Source organism: Oncorhynchus mykiss, chromosome 30 (genome assembly GCF_057628025.1).
Source record: "Oncorhynchus mykiss isolate SJ-2025 chromosome 30, ASM5762802v1, whole genome shotgun sequence".
NCBI lineage: Eukaryota > Metazoa > Chordata > Actinopteri > Salmoniformes > Salmonidae > Oncorhynchus > Oncorhynchus mykiss.
The window spans coordinates 17,189,819-17,208,191 of record NC_143051.1 but is presented as its reverse complement, the minus strand read 5'-3'; the positions used below and the strand labels follow the sequence as shown (position 1 = coordinate 17,208,191).

Genomic DNA, 18,373 nt, shown 5'->3' with positions numbered 1-18,373 from the left:
CGCACTGCTTCTTGACACTACGCCCGCTTAACCTGGAAGCCAGCCGCACCAATGTGTTGGAGGAAACACGGTGCACCTGGCGACCGTGTCAGCGTGCACTGCACCCGGCCTGCCACAGGAGTCGTTAGTGTGTGATGGGACAAGGATATCCCTGCCGGCCAAACCCTCCCCTTAGCCGGACTACGCTGGGCCAATTGTGCGCCACCCCATGGGTCTCCCGGTTGCGGCCTGCTGCGACAGAGCCTGGACTCAAACCCAGAATCTCCAGTGGCACAGCGTGCACTGCGATACAGTCCCTTAGAACACTGTGCCACTGGGGAGACCCAGGTTTTCATTTTTTATGAATTTGTAAAATGTTCTAAAAATAAAATTCCACTTTGACATTATGGGTTATTGTGTGTAGGCCAATGACGCAAAATCCCACTTTTAATCAATTTTAAATTCAGGCTGTAATACAAATAAATGTGGAAAAAGTCAAGGAGTGTGAATACTTTCTGAAAACACTGTAGATACTCAGCTTTTAGAGACTCCCTAATACTGTTCCTGCCTCACACTTGGTGATTGAATAGAGACTCAAGCCCCCATGTGTAAACTCATCAAAAAGAAACGTCCTCTCACTGTTAACGGCATTTATTTTCAGCAAACTTAACATGTGTAAATATTTGTGTGAACATAACAAGATTCAACAACTGAGACATAAACTGAACAAGTTCCACAGACATGTGACTAACAGAAATGGAATAACGTGTCCCTGAACAAAGGGGGGGGTCAAAATCAAAAGTAACAGTCAGTATCTGGTGTGGCCACCAGCTACATTAAGTACTGCAGTGCATCTCCTCCTCAAGTACTGCACCAGATTTGCCAGTTCTTCCTGTGAGATGTTACCCCACTCTTCCACCAAGGCACCTGCATGTTCCCGAAGCATTTCTGTGGGGAATTGCCCTAGCCCTCACCCTCCGATCCAACAGGTCCCAGACGTGCTCAATGGGACTGTAACGCTCATTCCTTTGATGATAAACGCGAATCCGTGACTGGTCAGTGAAGAGCACTTTTTGCCAGTCCTGTCTGGTCCAGCGACGGTGAGTTTGTGCCCATAGGCGATGTTGTTGCCGGTGATGTCTGGTAAGGATCTGCCTTTACAACAGACCTGCAAGCCCTCAGTCCAGCTTCTCTCAACCTATTTGCGGACAGTCTGAGGACTGATGGAGGGATTGTGCATTCCTGGTGTAACTCGGGCAGTTGTTGTTGCCATCCTATACCTAGGCCTATAAACCTGACTCAGTTACACCAGCTCTGTCAGGAGGAAGGCTACTTGAAATATTTGACCCAAGTTAAACAACAGTCCAATGACTTTAGGGTGGTAGCCAGCTAGTACCCGTGACCAAAGTTCAAGGCAGGGTACTCGGTGGAGGCAGGCTAGTGGTGTTTATTTAACATTCTGATGGCCTGGAGTTTGATAAACAGCTTCTGTCTTTTAGTCCCAGCTTTGATGCACCTATACTGTCTCCTCTTTTTAGTGGGGTGAAGTGACCATGGCTGAGGTTATTGATGTTCTTTTTGGCTTCCTGTGACACCGGGTGCTGTAGTTGTCCTGAAGGGCAGGCAGTGTGCTCCCGATAATGAGTCGGGTAGACCTCACCACCCTCTGGAGATCCCTGAGGATGCGGGCGGTGCAGTTGCCGTACCAGTCGGTGATACAGCCCGACAGGATGCTCTCAATAGTGCATCTGTAGAAGTTTGTGAGGGTTTTAGGGGCCAAGACTAATTTCTTCAGCCTCCTGATGTTGTTGCGACTTCTTCACCACACTGTCTGTGTGAAGGGACCATTTCAGGTCGTCAGTGATGTGCACGCCGAGGACTTTTGTAAACTCTCCACTGCGGCCCCGTCGATGTGGATGGGGGCATGCTCTCGCTACTAGCTCCTGTAGTCCATGATCAGCTCCTTCGTTTAGTTGAGGAAGAAGTTATTTTCCTTCACAGTCATGGGTGAACAGGGAGTACATGAGGGGGCTGAGCACGTACCCCTGTGGGGCCCCGGTGTTGAGGATCAGCGTGGCGGAGGTGGTGTTGCCTACCTTCACCATTTGGGGTCATCCCATCAGGAAGTCCAGGACTTGTGCACGGAGGGCTTTAGACTCAGGGCCTTGAGCTTAGTGATGTGCTTGGAGTGCACTATGGTGTTAAACACTGAGCTGTAGCTGACGACCAGCATTCTTACAAAGGTATTTCTCTTGTCCAGGTTGGATAGGGCGGTGTGGAGTTTAATGGAGATTGCGTTGTCCATGAATCTGTTGGGGCAGTATGTGAATTGTAGTGGGTCTAGGGTGTTGGGTAAGGTGGAGGTTATATGGTCCTTAACTAGCCTCTCAAAGCACTTCATGATGACAGAAGTGAGTGCTACGGGGCGATAGTCATTTAGTTCAGTTACCTTCGCTTTCTTGTACAGAAACAATGGTGAACATCTTGAAGCAAGTGGGTACAACAGACTGGTATATGGGGAGATTGAATATGTCCGTAAACACTCCAGCCAGCTGGTCTGCACATGCTCTGAGGACGTGACTTGGATTCCGTCTGGGCCGGCAACCTCATTAGGGTTAACACGCTTAAATGACGTGCTCACGTCAGCCACAGAGAATGAGAACAGTCCTATTGAGCTGAGGGGGTCTGTGTTGGCAGCACTTTTTCCTCGAAGCGGAGGAGGTGTTTAGCTCATCCGGAAGCGAGGGATCGGTGTCTGCGACATGGGTCACAGAGGAGTTTATTCTACAGTCATAACAGCATGTTACACTTTCCATTCAGTAGAACATGTTATTGGTGTGATCTGTGGTCATCTAGATATCAATGATGCAATTGTCTCCTGTTAAATTCCTGTTTAATAAATGTGCATGTTTAGTGTACCTGGCTCGCTCGAAGATTTGAGCTCTAATTGTGTGAGCGCTGATCGCACTGCTCCTACAGTCAGAGCAAACAGCGGCTGCCATCCCTATGTAGTGAACTACTTTTGACCAGGGCCCATTGGGCTCTGTTCAAAAGTAGTGCACTATATATGGAATATGGTGCCTTTTGGGACACTGACGAGGCCTTTGGAGCGTGACAGCAGCCTGTGTCGTCCCAGACTGACAGGTTCTTTGATATGCTGATCATTTGCTTGTTCGTTTGGCTTTCTGCCGCAGGCATTCACTTCCTCCCCTTCTCACATCGTGTCTCTCCCGCTCCGCTCCTGCTATTCTCCTGAGCTCTGCAAACATCCTGTAGAGCAGATACGTTTTGAGGTGGGATGTTTGCCTGAGAGCTCCAAAAAGTGATCTGAAAATGTCCACTGAGACATCTTTGATATATATTCTAATAGCTGTGTGCAAGTAATACAAATATTCCATCCAAAGTGCCTTCATAAAATGGCATCTTTCCATCACATCATGGGACGGTTTCCTAAACAGAGATTCATCCTAGTCCAAAAAATCTATTTTAATTAAGAACCTCCATTGAGAATGCTTTCTAAACCAGGTCTAAAATAAATCTGTATCTGGGAAACCAGCCCCATATGTGTAACCTAGATTTCCTTCTCTCTCTACCTCCTATCCAGACATCCAAGGTCTTTCCACCTCTCCACTCCTCTAAATCCCCCTCTTTCTTCTCCTCCCAGGTGATGCAGGTGGTAAGAGAGCAGATCATGCGAGCGCTGACACAGAAGCCTAATTCCCTGGACCAGTTGAAGAGTCGCCTGCAGAACCTGAGTTACACTGAGATCCTGAAGATACGCCAGTCTGAGAGGATGAACCAAGAAGACTTCCAGTCCCGCCCCATCCTGTGAGTCTACTGTGTGTGTGTGTGTGTGCGTGTGTGAGAGAGGATGGGAAAGGGGGATACCTCGTCAATTGTACAACTGAATACATCCCGAGTGGCGCATCGGTCTAAGGCACTTCATCCCAGTGCTAGAGGCATCACTACAGACCCTGGTTCGATTCCAGGCTGTATCACAACCAGCCGTGATTGGGAGTCCCAAAGGGCGGCTCACAATTGGCCCAGCGTCATCCGGGGTAGGCCGTCATTGTAAATAAGAATTTGTTCTTAACTGACTTGCCTAGTTCAATAAAGGTTAAATAAATACTGAAACGTGTCTTCCGCATTTAACCCAACCCTTCTGAATCAGAGAGGTGTGGGGGGGCTGCCTTAATCAACGTCATCGGCTCCCGGTGAACAGTGGGTTAACTGCCTTTCTCAGAGGCAGAGCAACAGGTTTTTACCTTGTCAGCTCGGGGATTCGATCCTACCCGCCAGGCTACCGTGCGTGATGGTCCTCTCAATTGGAAAAGATGGAACTGCTTGAGAAGGACACAGCAGTCAGTGATATCACTGTCTAGATGTCCCCAATCCTTCATTAAAAGAAGACAAAAACATTGAGGCAGAAAGGAAATAGCTGCTAATATTCATGACATGGATGTCCTCATGCCCCATCCTTTACCCAGTCCAAAAACAAACGAAAACAAAGGGAACAAGAGACAATATGACTGTGGAAGAAAGGAAACACGTTAGTTAATACTAATTTAATAAAACGTCCCTCCACCCTCTCTCATTTCCATCCTTTATCCATTTGTTCATATAATGTTGGCTATTGGCACAGCACACCTGCGTTCGGTTCCCCTCAGGATTGAAAATCTGCATTAAAATCGAATTTGTCTACAAATGGTGTTCTGAGTGAATCCTCCATTACGGTCTTATTGACGAGAGAGAGTGTATGTTCAGTTCTATTAAAGCACTCATTAACTGCTAATGGATAAAGTCATAATAATGAAGGACATTGTTTGTCCTGTCACTGTATTTTAAGGAATTTAGCATCTAGCGGCATTGAAAATAATTTCATGCAGCCAGCTTGGTCTCTGAAGAACCGGACAGTGGCATGTATCGAGCTGATATTGATCATGTGAAAGGGTAATTGTTATTGGAGAAATGAGGGAGGGGAAATGGTTTTAGCTTTTAGACGGTAAGCGTCAGATGTTTGGGACGTAGGGTTGTTCAAACCTTAGGATTGCAATGTGCTGGAAAGAAAGACCCGTGTAACATTTACCTTCTGTAAGGGCACTCACTCAAATTAGACCAGCTCATATAAACAGGGTCTTAACAAGAATGAATATTACATTCATTAGTGCAGAGGAAACATTTATGAGAGAAGGTGTTAGGCTGCATCTCATATGGTTTGAAAATAAAAGAGAGCCGCACACTCTAGGAGCTCAGATGCAAGCATTTAATTACCAACGTTTCGACAGCCAAGCTGTCTTCATCAGGGTGTAATGCGTCTCATATGGTTCCAGGTTGGTTCCAGATTTCCTACATAGGGCCCTAGGTCAAAAGTAGTGCACTCAATGTACAGCTTTACCTAATGAAATCTACAATACAGTAACTGTATAGAAGGGGAGAAAAGTAATGTATAATTAATTATTGAGTCCTCCATATAATTTGGTTCAATATTTCACGCTTCAATAATGAAGTACGTTTCCATTTCTATTTGGATTCCACTCCCATCTCAGTGGGTCCTGCCACTCTATACTCTGTGTCCAGGAACATTTGATACAAGCCATCGCAGAGATTTATCTACAGTATGTAGCCTTTGAAAGAGCTCATTTGGGTGCTTTTCAGAGGTGAAGAGTGAATGAGATTGAGCTGCAATGAATCTGATTTATAAAATGGCAGTGCCAAAAGTCTGAGATACAGACAGGCCGACAGACAAAGTCTGAGATACAGACAGGCCGACAGACAAAGTCTGAGATACAGACAGGGCGACAGACAAAGTCTGAGATACAGACAGGGCGACAGACAAAGTCTGAGACACAGACAGGGCAACAGACAAAGTCTGAGACACAGACAGGGCAACAGACAAAGTCTGAGACACAGACAGGGCAACAGACAAAGTCTGAGACACAGACAGGGCGACAGACAAAGTCTGAGACACAGACAGGATGACAGACAAAGATGATTTCACTATGTGGAGTAACTGAATCCTTAGCGTTCCCTCCCACCGACAGATATCAGAGTAGGCTGAAGTTGCCCCTAGATGCTGATCTCGGGTCAGTTTAGCATTTTCCTAACTAGGATTTGGGGAGAGGAAGCTGATCCTCGATCTGTACCTAGGGGAAACTTCAACCTTACATGTATGTCTACTCAACATCCAACTACAGATCAATGTAATGACGTAGTCCACTGACAATCAGAAAGCACAGAGCCAGTGGAAATAATTGCTAGGGAAAGGCACAGAGAGCCTGACCTAATGAGAAAGAAAATCTGATTCGACAGTCCTCTCCACAGCAGCCCTCTGATAGGTTGTTTTTTCCACAGCAGCGTCCTGACTGGCTGGGAAGTCATGGACTATGTGGGCCCGCGTGTTTCCCCAGTCAGAGGAGGTTTTATTTATAATTCATGTTTGCTAGATGTTAGGGGCTGTGTTCAGAGCTTTTATATGCAGAGGAAGAGCATGCAGAGAAACCTACATGCTAGGCTAAATGACAGATCACTGCAGGGGGCTGTGCATCTCGCTCCGGGGGATTGGATATGCGTGCGTGCGTGTGTGTGTGTGTGTGTGTGTGTGCGTGCGTTTTCCTCTTATGTTTTCCCACCTCACCATATGTGGTCCTAGCACTCATAATGCTTTGTGTGTGGACAGAGTCAGTTGTTTATGTTTCCAGTTTGAATAGTGCAGTTCTATTCTAATAGGTCGTCTGGTTAGTGTGCCTAATTCCAGTTTGAATAGTGCAGTTCTATTCTAATAGGTCGTCTGGTTAGTGTGCCTAATTCCAGTTTGAATAGTGCAGTTCTATTCTAATAGGTCGTCTGGTTAGTGTGCCTAATTCCAGTTTGAATAGTGCAGTTCTATTCTAATAGGTTGTCTGGTTAGTGTGCCTAATTCCAGTTTGAATAGTGCAGTTCTATTCTAATAGGTTGTCTGGTTAGTGTGCCTAATTCCAGTTTGAATAGTGCAGTTCTATTCTAATAGGTCGTCTGGTTAGTGTGCCTAATTCCAGTTTGAACAGTGCAGTTCTATTCTAATAGGTTGTCTGGTTAGTGTGCCTAATTCCAGTTTGCCTCAGCCTGTGACTGAGACTGATTTTAGACCTGGGACTGATTTTGACCTGGGACACCAGGTGGGTGACTCCCCTCTAGTCAGGGACTAATTTAGACCTGGGATAGTGGGTGATTCCCCTCTAGTCAGGGACTGATTTAGACCTGGGACACCAGGTGGGTGATTCCCCTCTAGTCAGGGACTGATTTAGACGTGGGACACCAGGTGGGTGATTCCCCTCTAGTCAGGGACTGATTTAGACTTGGGACACCAGGTGGGTGATTCCCCTCTAGTCAGGGACTGATTTAGACCTGGGACACCAGGTGGGTGATTCCCCTCTAGTCAGGGACTGATGTAGACCTGGGACAACAAGTGGGGGATTCCCCTCTAGTCAGGGACTGATTTAGACCTGGGACACCAGGTGGGTGATTCCCCTCTAGTCAGGGACTGATTTAGACCTGGGACAATAGGTGGGTGCAATTAATGATCAGATAGAACAGAAAACCAGCAGGCTCCGGTCCTCATAGGGTAAGAGTTGACTGCCCCTGCCCTAAATAGTGCACTATTTTGACCAGGGAATAGGGTTCCATTTGGGACAAAACCCAGTGTGTGTTGTTCCAGTGAGTCTCTATCTCTCTCTCTTACTGACTGACTGGTCTCTGTTTTCCCTGTTACACTGACTGACTGGTCTCTCTCTTACTGACTGACTGGTCTCTGTGTGACTGACTGACTGGTCTCTCTCTTACTGACTGACTGGTCTCTGTTACTAACTGACTGGTTCATGCGTTACTGACTGACTGGTCCCTGCGTTTCTGACTGACTGGTCTCTGTTACTATCTGACATGTTCCTGCGTTTCTGACTGACTGATTCCTGTGTTACTGACTGACTGGTCTCTGTGCGACTGACTGACTGGTCTCTCTTACTGACTGACTGGTCTCTGTTTTCTCTGTTACACTGACTGACTGGTCTCTGTGTTACTGACTGACTGGTCTCTGTGTGACTGACTGGTCTCTGTGTTACTGACTGGCTGGTCTCTGTGTGACTGACTGACTGGTCTCTGTGTGACTGACTGACTGGTCTCTGTGTGACTGACTGACTGGTATCTTTGTTACTGACTGACTGGTTCCTGCGTTACTGACTGACAGGTTCCTGTTTTCTCTGTGTGACTGACTGACTGGTCTCTCTCTTACTGACTGACCGGTCTCTCTCTTACTGACTGACTGGTCTCTGTTTTCTCTGTTACACTGACTGACTGGCCTCTGTGTGACTGACTGACTGGTCTCTGTTTTCTCTGTGTGACTGACTGACTGGTCTCTGTGTGACTGACTGACTGGTCTCTGTGTGACTGACTGACTGGTCTCTGTTACTGACTGACTGGTCCCTGCATTTCTGACTGACTGATTCCTGCGTTACTGACTGACTGATTCCTGCGTTACTGACTGACTGGTCTCTGTGTTACTGACTGACTGGTTTCAGTGTTACTGACTGACTGGTTTCTGTTTCTGACTGACTGGTTCCTGTGATACTGACTGACTGGTATCTGTGTTACTGACTGACTGGTCCCTGTGTTACTGACTGACTGGTATCTGTGTTACTGACTGACTGGTCCCTGTGTTACTGACTGACTGGTATCTGTGTTACTGACTGACTGGTCCCTGTGTTTCTGACTGATTGGTCCCTGTGTTACTGACTGACTGGTCCCTGTGTTTCTGACTGACTGTTTCCTGTTCTCTCTGTGACTGACTGACTGTTTCTCTGTCTTGTCCGTAGGGAGCTGCGGGAGAAGATCCAGCCAGAGATCATGGAGCTGATCAAACAACAGAGGCTCAACCGTCTGTGTGACGGAACCTGCTTCAGGAAGATCAGCAGCCGCCGGAGGCAAGGTGGGGGTGACACACACACACACACACACACACACACGCACACACACAACTTACTTGGACTGTCAGTAATGGCTCTGTCGCTGTGAATCAAGAAAACACACACATACACACACACAAACATGTGTGTGCCAAACCAAACATTAAGAACGCCTTCCTAATATTGAATTGCGCAATCCATGTCTCAAGACTTAAAAATCCTTCTTTAACCTGTCTCCCCCCTTTCATCCACACTGATTGAAGTGGATGTAACAAGTGACATCAATAAGGGATCATAGCTTTCACCTGGATTCACCTGATCAGTCTATGTCAAGGAAAGAGCAGGTGTCCTTAATGTTTTGTGTAGTCAGTGTTTAACAGTGTCAGGAATTTACTAAGACATCCTACTGCTTCCAAAAGCAGCTAATATCTGAGCTGTGTGGCCCTTACCTTTTTGTCTGGAACGGTTTCTGTCCCCAGCTCTACAGTTCCACTGAGCCTCATTGCTCTGAAGTGCATGAATCGATTTCACTAATGGAGGAACGGCCTAATTAAATTCCCGGCCGGGCTTCTGAAGCTCTTCCCCGGTCATCTCAGAGTTCTGGAATAGACATGAAGTTGGTTATTGTGACTCTTCAGAACCTTTGGACCCAGATAGAACCAGTTCCTTCAGTGCTGCGGATGTATCGGATGTCTGGGGGAAATGTAGGGCGTTTTATCTGTTAGTGACTCCTCTTTTGTCTGGGCGTTTGTTGGCGTCGTGTGTCCCAGGTCCCATGACATTCTACATAGCTTTTATTAACAGTAACATCAAAATCCCTCCTTTCAGTAGAAGCTTAGTTTATGGATGTGTTCCCAAATGGCAACCTATTCCCTATATAGTACACTACTTTTGACCAGCGCCCTATTGGTCCTGGTCAAAAGTAGTGCACTTTACAGGGAATAGAGTTCCATTTGGGACATAGCACATATCTATCTCCCTGTCCTTGATTTAACTGTGGCGGTGGAATGGAAGCCTGTTCATCCTTTCCCTGTGGAGCTGGAGGACATATGAAGCGTTTACACTTCAGAGTGGAGTGTTTGGGGAGCATTGAGCCTAATATCCTTTTTCACACTGACTGACTGGCTGGCGCGTAGGCCTGGACACAGCAGGGAGAAAGGAGAGCACAGCACAGAGGCCTTATCGGTTAGCACCGCTATAATGTGGTGCCTTTCACAGCCGGAGAGGATTAAATCTCCCACCCGAGACCAGACTCCGTCTCTCTCTGTCCTCCTCCGTCTCTCCCTGTCCTCCTCAGTCTCTCTCTGTCCTCCTCCGTCTCTCTCTGTCCTCCTCCGTCTCTCTCTGTCCTCCTCCGTCTCTCTCTGTCCTCCTCCGTCTCTCTCTGTCCTCCTCCGTCTCTCTCTGTCCTCCTCCGTCTCTCTCTGTCCTCCTCCGTCTCTCCCTGTCCTCCTCAGTCTCTCTCTGTCCTCCTCCGTCTCTCTCTGTCCTCCTCCGTCTCTCTCTGTCCTCCTCCGTCTCTCTCTGTCCTCCTCCGTCTCTCTCTGTCCTCCTCCGTCTCTCTCTGTCCTCCTCCGTCTCTCTCTGTCCTCCTCCGTCTCTCTCTGTCCTCCTCCGTCTCTCCCTGTCCTCCTCCGTCTCTCCCTGTCCTCCTCCGTCTCTCCCCTGCACAGACATAAACCGCTTCTGTCTCTCTCGCGCTCTCTCTCATGCACGCACACACATGCACACACAGGTTACGTATTGTTGAGGTGCCCTGGAAGCGCTGTCGTCCCAGCCCAGGGCCTGTGGGCTGTTGGCTGTCTGCCACCACACTGTAGTGAACACAACTGAATAATTAGTATAACTGCAGATCCACACCTCCACCCGGCACTTTCTAAGTGCTTCATTCCTAAAGGACTCCTCTCAAATCATATTTCCACATACAATATACGTATACAAATCGCTAAGTGTGAGGCAGGGATAGTATTAGAGAGTCTCTAAAAGCTGAGTATCTACAGGGCCTTCAGAAAGTATTCACACCCCTTGACTTTTTCCACATTTTGTTGTGTTACAGCCTGAATTTAAAATGGAATAAATTGAGATTTGTGTCACTGAAAAACTCACAGCTGTAATCATTGCCAAAGGTGATTCTAACAATGTATTGACATGGGGGTGTGAATACTTATGTAAATTAGATATTTCTGAAAAAATCTATTTAATCCATTTTGAATTCATTGCTCTAACACAACAAAATGTTTAATACAGTGCCTTGCGAAAGTATTCGGCCCCCTTGAACTTTGCGACCTTTTGCCACATTTCAGGCCACATTTTTGTGAAGAATCAACAACAAGTGGGACACAATCATGAAGTGGAATGACATTTATTGGATATTTCAAACTTTTTTTAACAAATCAAAAACTGAAAAATTGGGCGTGCAAAATTATTCAGCCCCCTTAAGTTAATACTTTGTAGCGCCACCTTTTGCTGCGATTACAGCTGTAAGTCGCTTGGGGTATGTCTCTATCAGTTTTGCACATCGAGAGACTGACATTTTTTCCCATTCCTCCTTGCAAAACAGCTCGAGCTCAGTGAGGTTGGATGGAGAGCATTTGTGAACAGCAGTTTTCAGTTCTTTCCACAGATTCTCGATTGGATTCAGGTCTGGACTTTGACTTGGCCATTCTAACACCTGGATATGTTTATTTTTGAACCATTCCATTGTAGATTTTGCTTTATGTTTTGGATCATTGTCTTGTTGGAAGACAAATCTCCGTCCCAGTCTCAGGTCTTTTGCAGACTCCATCAGGTTTTCTTCCAGAATGGTCCTGTATTTGGCTCCATCCATCTTCCCATCAATTTGAACCATCTTCCCTGTCCCTGCTGAAGAAAAGCAGGCCCAAACCATGATGCTGCCACCACCATGTTTGACAGTGGGGATGGTGTGTTCAGGGTGATGAGCTGTGTTGCTTTTACGCCAAACATAACGTTTTGCATTGTTGCCAAAAAGTTCAATTTTGGTTTCATCTGACCAGAGCACCTTCTTACACATGTTTGGTGTGTCTCCCGGGTGGCTTGTGGCAAACTTTAAACGACACTTTTTATGGATATCTTTAAGAAATGGCTTTCTTCTTGCCACTCTTCCATAAAGGCCAGATTTGTGCAATATACGACTGATTGTTGTCCTATGGACAGAGTCTCCCACCTCAGCTGTAGATCTCTGCAGTTCATCCAGAGTGATCATGGGCCTCTTGGCTGCATCTCTGATCAGTCTTCTCCTTGTATGAGCTGAAAGTTTAGAGGGACGGCCAGGTCATGGTAGATTTGCAGTGGTCTGATACTCCTTCCATTTCAATATTATCGCTTGCACAGTGCTCCTTGGGATGTTTAAAGCTTGGGAAATCTTTTTGTATCCAAATCCAGCTTTAAACTTCTTCACAACAGTATCTCGGACCTGCCTGGTGTGTTCCTTGTTCTTCATGATGCTCTCTGCGCTTTTAACGGACCTCTGAGACTATCACAGTGCAGGCGCATTTTTTCACGGAGACTTGATTACACACAGGTGGATTGTATTTATCATCATTAGTCATTTAGGTCAACATTGGATCATTCAGAGATCCTCACTGAACTTCTGGAGAGAGTTTGCTGCACTGAAAGTAAAGGGGCTGAATAATTTTGCTCGCCCAATTTTTCAGTTTTTGATTTGTTAAAAAAGTTTGAAATATCCAATAAATATCGTTCCACTTCATGATTGTGTCCCACTTGTTGTTGATTCTTCACAACAAATACAGTTTTATATCTTTATGTTTGAAGCCTGAAATGTGGCAAAAGGTTGCAAAGTTCAATGGGGCCGAATACTTTCGCAAGGCACTGTAAGTCAAGGGGTGTGAATACTTTCTGAAGGCCCTGTAGCTGACAAACAGCATCAGTCTGGGGCCCCTGTCTTTCAAGTACAGATCAAATCAAATCAAAATGTATTTGTCACATACACATGGTTAGCAGATGTTAATGCGAGTGTAGCGAAATGCTTGTGCTTCTAGTTCCGACAATGCAGTAATAACCAACAAGTAATCTAACTAACAATTCCAAAACTACTGTCTTGTACACAGTGTAAGGGGATAAAGAATATGTACATAAGGATATATGAATGAGTGATGGTACAGAGCAGCATAGGCAAGATACAGTAGATGGTATCGAGTACAGTATATACATATGAGATGAGAATGTAAACAAAGTGGCATAGTTAAAGTGGCTAGTGATACATGTATTACATAAGGATACAGTTGATGATATAGAGTACAGTATATACGTATGCATATGAGATGAATAATGTAGGGTAAGTAACATTATATAAGGTAGCATTGTTTAAAGTGGCTAGTGATATATTTACATAATTTCCCATCAATTCCCATTATTAAAGTGGCTGGAGTTGAGTCAGTGTCAGTGTGTTGGCAGCAGCCACTCAATGTTAGTGGTGGCTGTTAAACAGTCTGATGGCCTTGAGATAGAAGCTGTTTTTCAGTCTCTCGGTCCCAGCTTTGATGCACCTGTACTGACCTCGCCTTCTGGATGATAGCGGGGTGAACAGGCAGTGGCTCGGGTGGTTGATGTCCTTGATGATCTTTATGGCCTTCCTGTAACATCGGGTGGTGTAGGTGTCCTGGAGGGCAGGTAGTTTGCCCCCGGTGATGCGTTGTGCAGACCTCACTACCCTCTGGAGAGCCTTACGGTTGAGGGAGGAGCAGTTGCCGTACCATGCGGTGATACAGCCCGCCAGGATGCTCTCGATTGTGCATCTGTAGAAGTTTGTGAGTGCTTTTGGTGACAAGCCGAATTTCTTCAGCCTCCTGAGGTTGAAGAGGCGCTGCTGCGCCTTCTTCACAATGCTGTCTGTGTGAGTGGACCAATTCAGTTTGTCTGTGATGTGTATGCCGAGGAACTTAAAACTTGCTACCCTCTCCACTACTGTTCCATCGATGTGGATAGAGGGGTGTTCCCTCTGCTGTTTCCTGAAGTCCACAATCATCTCCTTAGTTTTGTTGACGTTGAGTGTGAGGTTATTTTCCTGACACCACACTCCGAGGGCCCTCACCTCCTCCCTGTAGGCCGTCTCGTCGTTGTTGGTAATCAAGCCTACCACTGTTGTGTCGTCCGCAAAATTGATGATTGAGTTGGAGGCGTGCGTAGCCACGCAGTCGTGGGTGAACAGGGAGTACAGGAGAGGGCTCAGAGCGCACCCTTGTGGGGCCCCAGTGTTGAGGATCAGCGGGGAGGAGATGTTGTTGCCTACCCTCACCACCTGGGGGCGGCCCGTCAGGAAGTCCAGTACCCAGTTGCACAGGGCGGGGTCGAGACCCAGGGTCTCGAGCTTGATGACGAGCTTGGAGGGTACTATGGTGTTGAATGCCGAGCTGTAGTCAATGAACAGCATTCTCACATAGGTATTCCTCTTGACCAGATGGGTTAGGGCAGTGTGCAGTGTGGTTGAGATTGCATCGTCTGTGGACCTATTTGGGCGGTAAGCAAATTGGAGTGGGTCTAGGGTATCAGGTAGGGTGGAGGTGATATGGTCCTTGACTAGTCTCTCAAAGCACTTCATGATGACGGAAGTCATTTAGCTCAGTTACCTTAGCTTTCTTGGGAACAGGAACAATGGTGGCCCTCTTGAAGCATGTGGGAACAGCAGACTGGTATAGGGATTGATTGAATATGTCCGTAAACACACCGGCCAGCTGGTCTGCGCATGCTCTGAGGGCGCGGCTGGGGATGCCGTCTGGGCCTGCAGCCTTGCGAGGGTTAACACGTTTAAATGTCTTACTCACATCGGCTGCAGTGAAGGAGAGACCGCATGTTTTCGTTGCAGGCCGTGTCAGTGGCACTGTATTGTCCTCAAAGCGGGCAAAACAGTTATTTAGTCTGCCTGGGAGCAAGACATCCTGGTCCGTGACTGGGCTGGATTTCTTCCTGTAGTCCATGATTGACTGTAGACCCTGCCACATGCCTCTTGTGTCTGAGCCGTTGAATTGAGATTCTACTTTGTCTCTGTACTGACGCTTAGCTTGTTTGATAGCCTTGCGGAGGGAATAGCTGCACTGTTTGTATTCGGTCATGTTACCAGACACCTTGCCCTGATTAAAAGCAGTGGTTCGCGCTTTCAGTTTCACGCGAATGCTGCCATCAATCCATGGTTTCTGGTTAGGAAATGTTTTAATCGTTGCTATGGGAACGACATCTTCAACGCACGTTCTAATGAACTTGCACACCGAATCAGCGTATTCGTCAATATTGTTATCTGACTCAATACGAAACATATCCAGTCCACGTGATGGAAGCAGTCTTGGAGTGTGGAGTCAGCTTGGTCGGACCAGCGTTGGACAGACCTCAGCGTGGGAGCCTCTTGTTTTAGTTTCTGTCTGTAGGCAGGGATCAACAAAATGGAGTCGTGGTCAGCTTTTCCGAAAGGGGGGCGGGGCAGGGCCTTATATGCGTCGCGGAAGTTAGAGTAACAATGATCCAAGGTCTTTCCACCCCTGGTTGCGCAATCGATATGCTGATAAAATTTAGGGAGTCTTGTTTTCAGATTAGCCTTGTTAAAATCCCCAGCTACAATGAATGCAGCCTCCGGATAAATGGTTTCCAGTTTGCAAAGAGTTAAATAAAGTTCGTTCAGAGCCATCGATGTGTCTGCTTGGGGGGGGATATATACGGCTGTGATTATAATCGAAGAAAATTCTCTTGGTAGATAATGCGGTCTACATTTGATTGTGAGGAATTCTAAATCAGGTGAACAGAAGGATTTGAGTTCCTGTATGTTTCTTTCATCACACCATGTCACGTTAGCCATAAGGCATACGCCCCCGCCCCTCTTCTTACCAGAAAGATGTTTGTTTCTGTCGGCGCGATGCGTGGAGAAACCCTTTGGCTGCACCGCCTCGGATAGCGTCTCTCCAGTGAGCCACGTTTCCGTGAAGCAAAGAACGTTACAGTCTCTGATGTCCCTCTGGAATGCTACCCTTGCTCAGATTTCATCAACCTTGTTGTCAAGAGACTGGACATTGGCAAGAAGAATGCTAGGGAGTGGTGCACGGTGTGCCCGTCTCCGGAGTCTGACCAGAAGACCGCCTCGTTTCCCTCTTTTTCGGAGTCGTTTTTTTGGGTCGCTGCATGGGATCCACTCCGTTGTCCTGTTTGTAAGGCAGAACACAGGATCCGCGTCGCGAAAAACATATTCTTGGTCGTACTGATGGTGAGTTGACGCTGATCTTATATTCAGTAGTTCTTCTCGACTGTATGTAATGAAACCTAAGATGACCTGGGGTACTAATGTAAGAAATAACACGTAAAAAAAAAAAAAACTGCATAGTTTCCTAGGAACACGAAGCGAGGCGGCCATCTCTGTCGGAAGTGTCAGTTCCTACTGTATGTGGAAAATACAGATATATATGTTTACATATAAGTCATTACAAGCAATATGGGTACAAGGGCCATTATGTTGTATGCAAGCATCACGTGTCCCAAAAGTACATCCAAAATCATAAAAATATATATTTTCTTAGTCAATTATGTAGTTAAGAAATAAATGATGAATTGAAGTGAATTGGAGAGTAGCTGTATCTCAATAGCTGAGGAAACAGAAACAATAACAACAATCTGAGCAGTATTCTGTCTGGAGTCTAGATATCTCCAGTCTAGATATCTCCAGTCTAGGTATCTCCAGTCTATATATCTCCAGTCTAGGTATCTCCAGTCTAGGTATCTCCAGTCTAGATATCTCCAGTCTAGATATCTCCAGTCTAGATATCTCCAGTCTAGATATCTCCAGTCTAGATATCTCCAGTGTAGATATCTCCAGTCTAGATATCTCCAGTCTAGATATCTCCAGTCTAGATATCTCCAGTCTAGGTATCTCCAGTCTAGGTATCTCCAGTCTGGGTATCTCCAGTCTAGATATCTCCAGTCTAGATATCTCCAGTCTAGATATCTCCAGTCTAGATATCTCCAGTCTAGATATCTCCAGTCTAGATATCTCCAGCCTAGATATCTCCAGCCTAGATATCTCCAGCCTAGATATATCCAGTCTAGATATCTCCAGTCTAGATATCTCCAGTCTAGATATCTCCAGTCTAGATATCTCCAGTCTAGATATCTCCAGTCTAGATATCTCCAGTCTAGATATCTCCAGCCTAGATATCTCCAGCCTAGATGTCTCCAGTCTAGATGTCTCCAGTCTAGATGTCTCCAGTCTAGGTGTCTCCAGTCGAGGTATCTCCAGTCGAGATATCTCCAGTCGAGATATCTCCAGTCGAGATATCTCCAGTCGAGATATCTCCAGTCGAGATAGCTCCAGTCTAGATAGCTCCAGTCTAAATCCTCTCGCTCTCTCTCTCTCTCCTCTTTCTTTCTCGCTCTCTCCTCTCTCTCGCCCCTCGCTCTCTTTCTCTCTTGTCCCTCGCTCTCTCTCTTGCTCTCTCTCTCGCTCTCTCTCCTCTTTCTCTCTCCTCTCTCTCTCTACCTCTCTCTCTACCTCTCTCTCTACCTACCTCTCTCTCTACCTCTCTCTCTCTCTCTCTCTCTCTCTCTCTCTCTCTACCTCTCTTTACCTCTCTACCTCTTTCTCTCTACCTCTTTCTCTCTCTACCTCTCTCTCTCTCTCTCTCTTTCTCTACCTATCTCTCTTTCTCTTTTTACCTCTTTCCCTCTCCTCTCTTTACCTCTCTATCTCCCTTTCTATATCTACCTCTCTCTACCTCTCTTTACCTCTCTTTTCTCTCTACCTCTCTCTCTCTCTCTCCTCTCTCTCTCTTGCTCTCTCTCTCCTCTCTCTCTGCTCCCTAAGCAGTCAGTCAGTCGTCTCACACCACCACTACACTAGGCACGACACAGCCACTCCCCACAGACCAGCGCCAGCCTCCCTGCTGCCAAATGTCTATTCTCAGCAATTAGGATTTGGACTGTGTTGTCCATGCGAGCGCCAACCAACCCTCCCTGGTCCCCAGCCTAGTTCTGCTCTTCCAGGGACATGCATAATGGGTAGAGAATAAAGTGCCAGGCCTTGCTCTACAGGAGGCCTGTCCACAGTGCCCAGGCATGCCAGCCTGTGTGCCAGCCGGCCCCAACTGCCCAGCGGGCGATAGCACCCCAGTGCCGGGTGCTATCAGTCACGCTAGCCACCTCAGACACATGAGAACATCACATTCCACAGCCCATGAGAATAGAGGTTGGCCGATTATGACTTTTCAACGCCGATACCGATTATTGGAGGACCCCCCCCCCCCCCCCCCCCCCAAAAAAAGCCGATACCGATTAATCTGCCGATGATTTTAAATGTATTTGTAATAATGACAATTACAACAATACTGAATTAACACTTATTTGAACTTAACATAATACATAAATAAAATCAATTTAGCCTCAAATAAATAATGAAACATATTCAATTTGATTTAAATAATGCAAAAACAAAGTATTGGAGAAGAAAGTAA

The 18,373-nt window shown here is 46.5% G+C and overlaps 1 protein-coding gene across 10 annotated transcripts in view; it reads left to right on the top strand.

Moving 5' to 3' along the window:
- Positions 1-18,373, top strand: part of LOC110488032 (engulfment and cell motility protein 1) — a 212,112-nt gene that overhangs the window by 182,201 nt on the left and 11,538 nt on the right. For all 10 annotated transcript variants that reach the window (XM_036970712.2, XM_036970713.2, XM_036970710.2 and 7 more), the window contains 2 exons: positions 3,644-3,807; positions 8,823-8,935. In XM_036970712.2, coding sequence (XP_036826607.1) covers positions 3,644-3,807; positions 8,823-8,935 — 277 coding nt within the window. The remainder of the gene's footprint in view (positions 1-3,643; positions 3,808-8,822; positions 8,936-18,373) is intronic.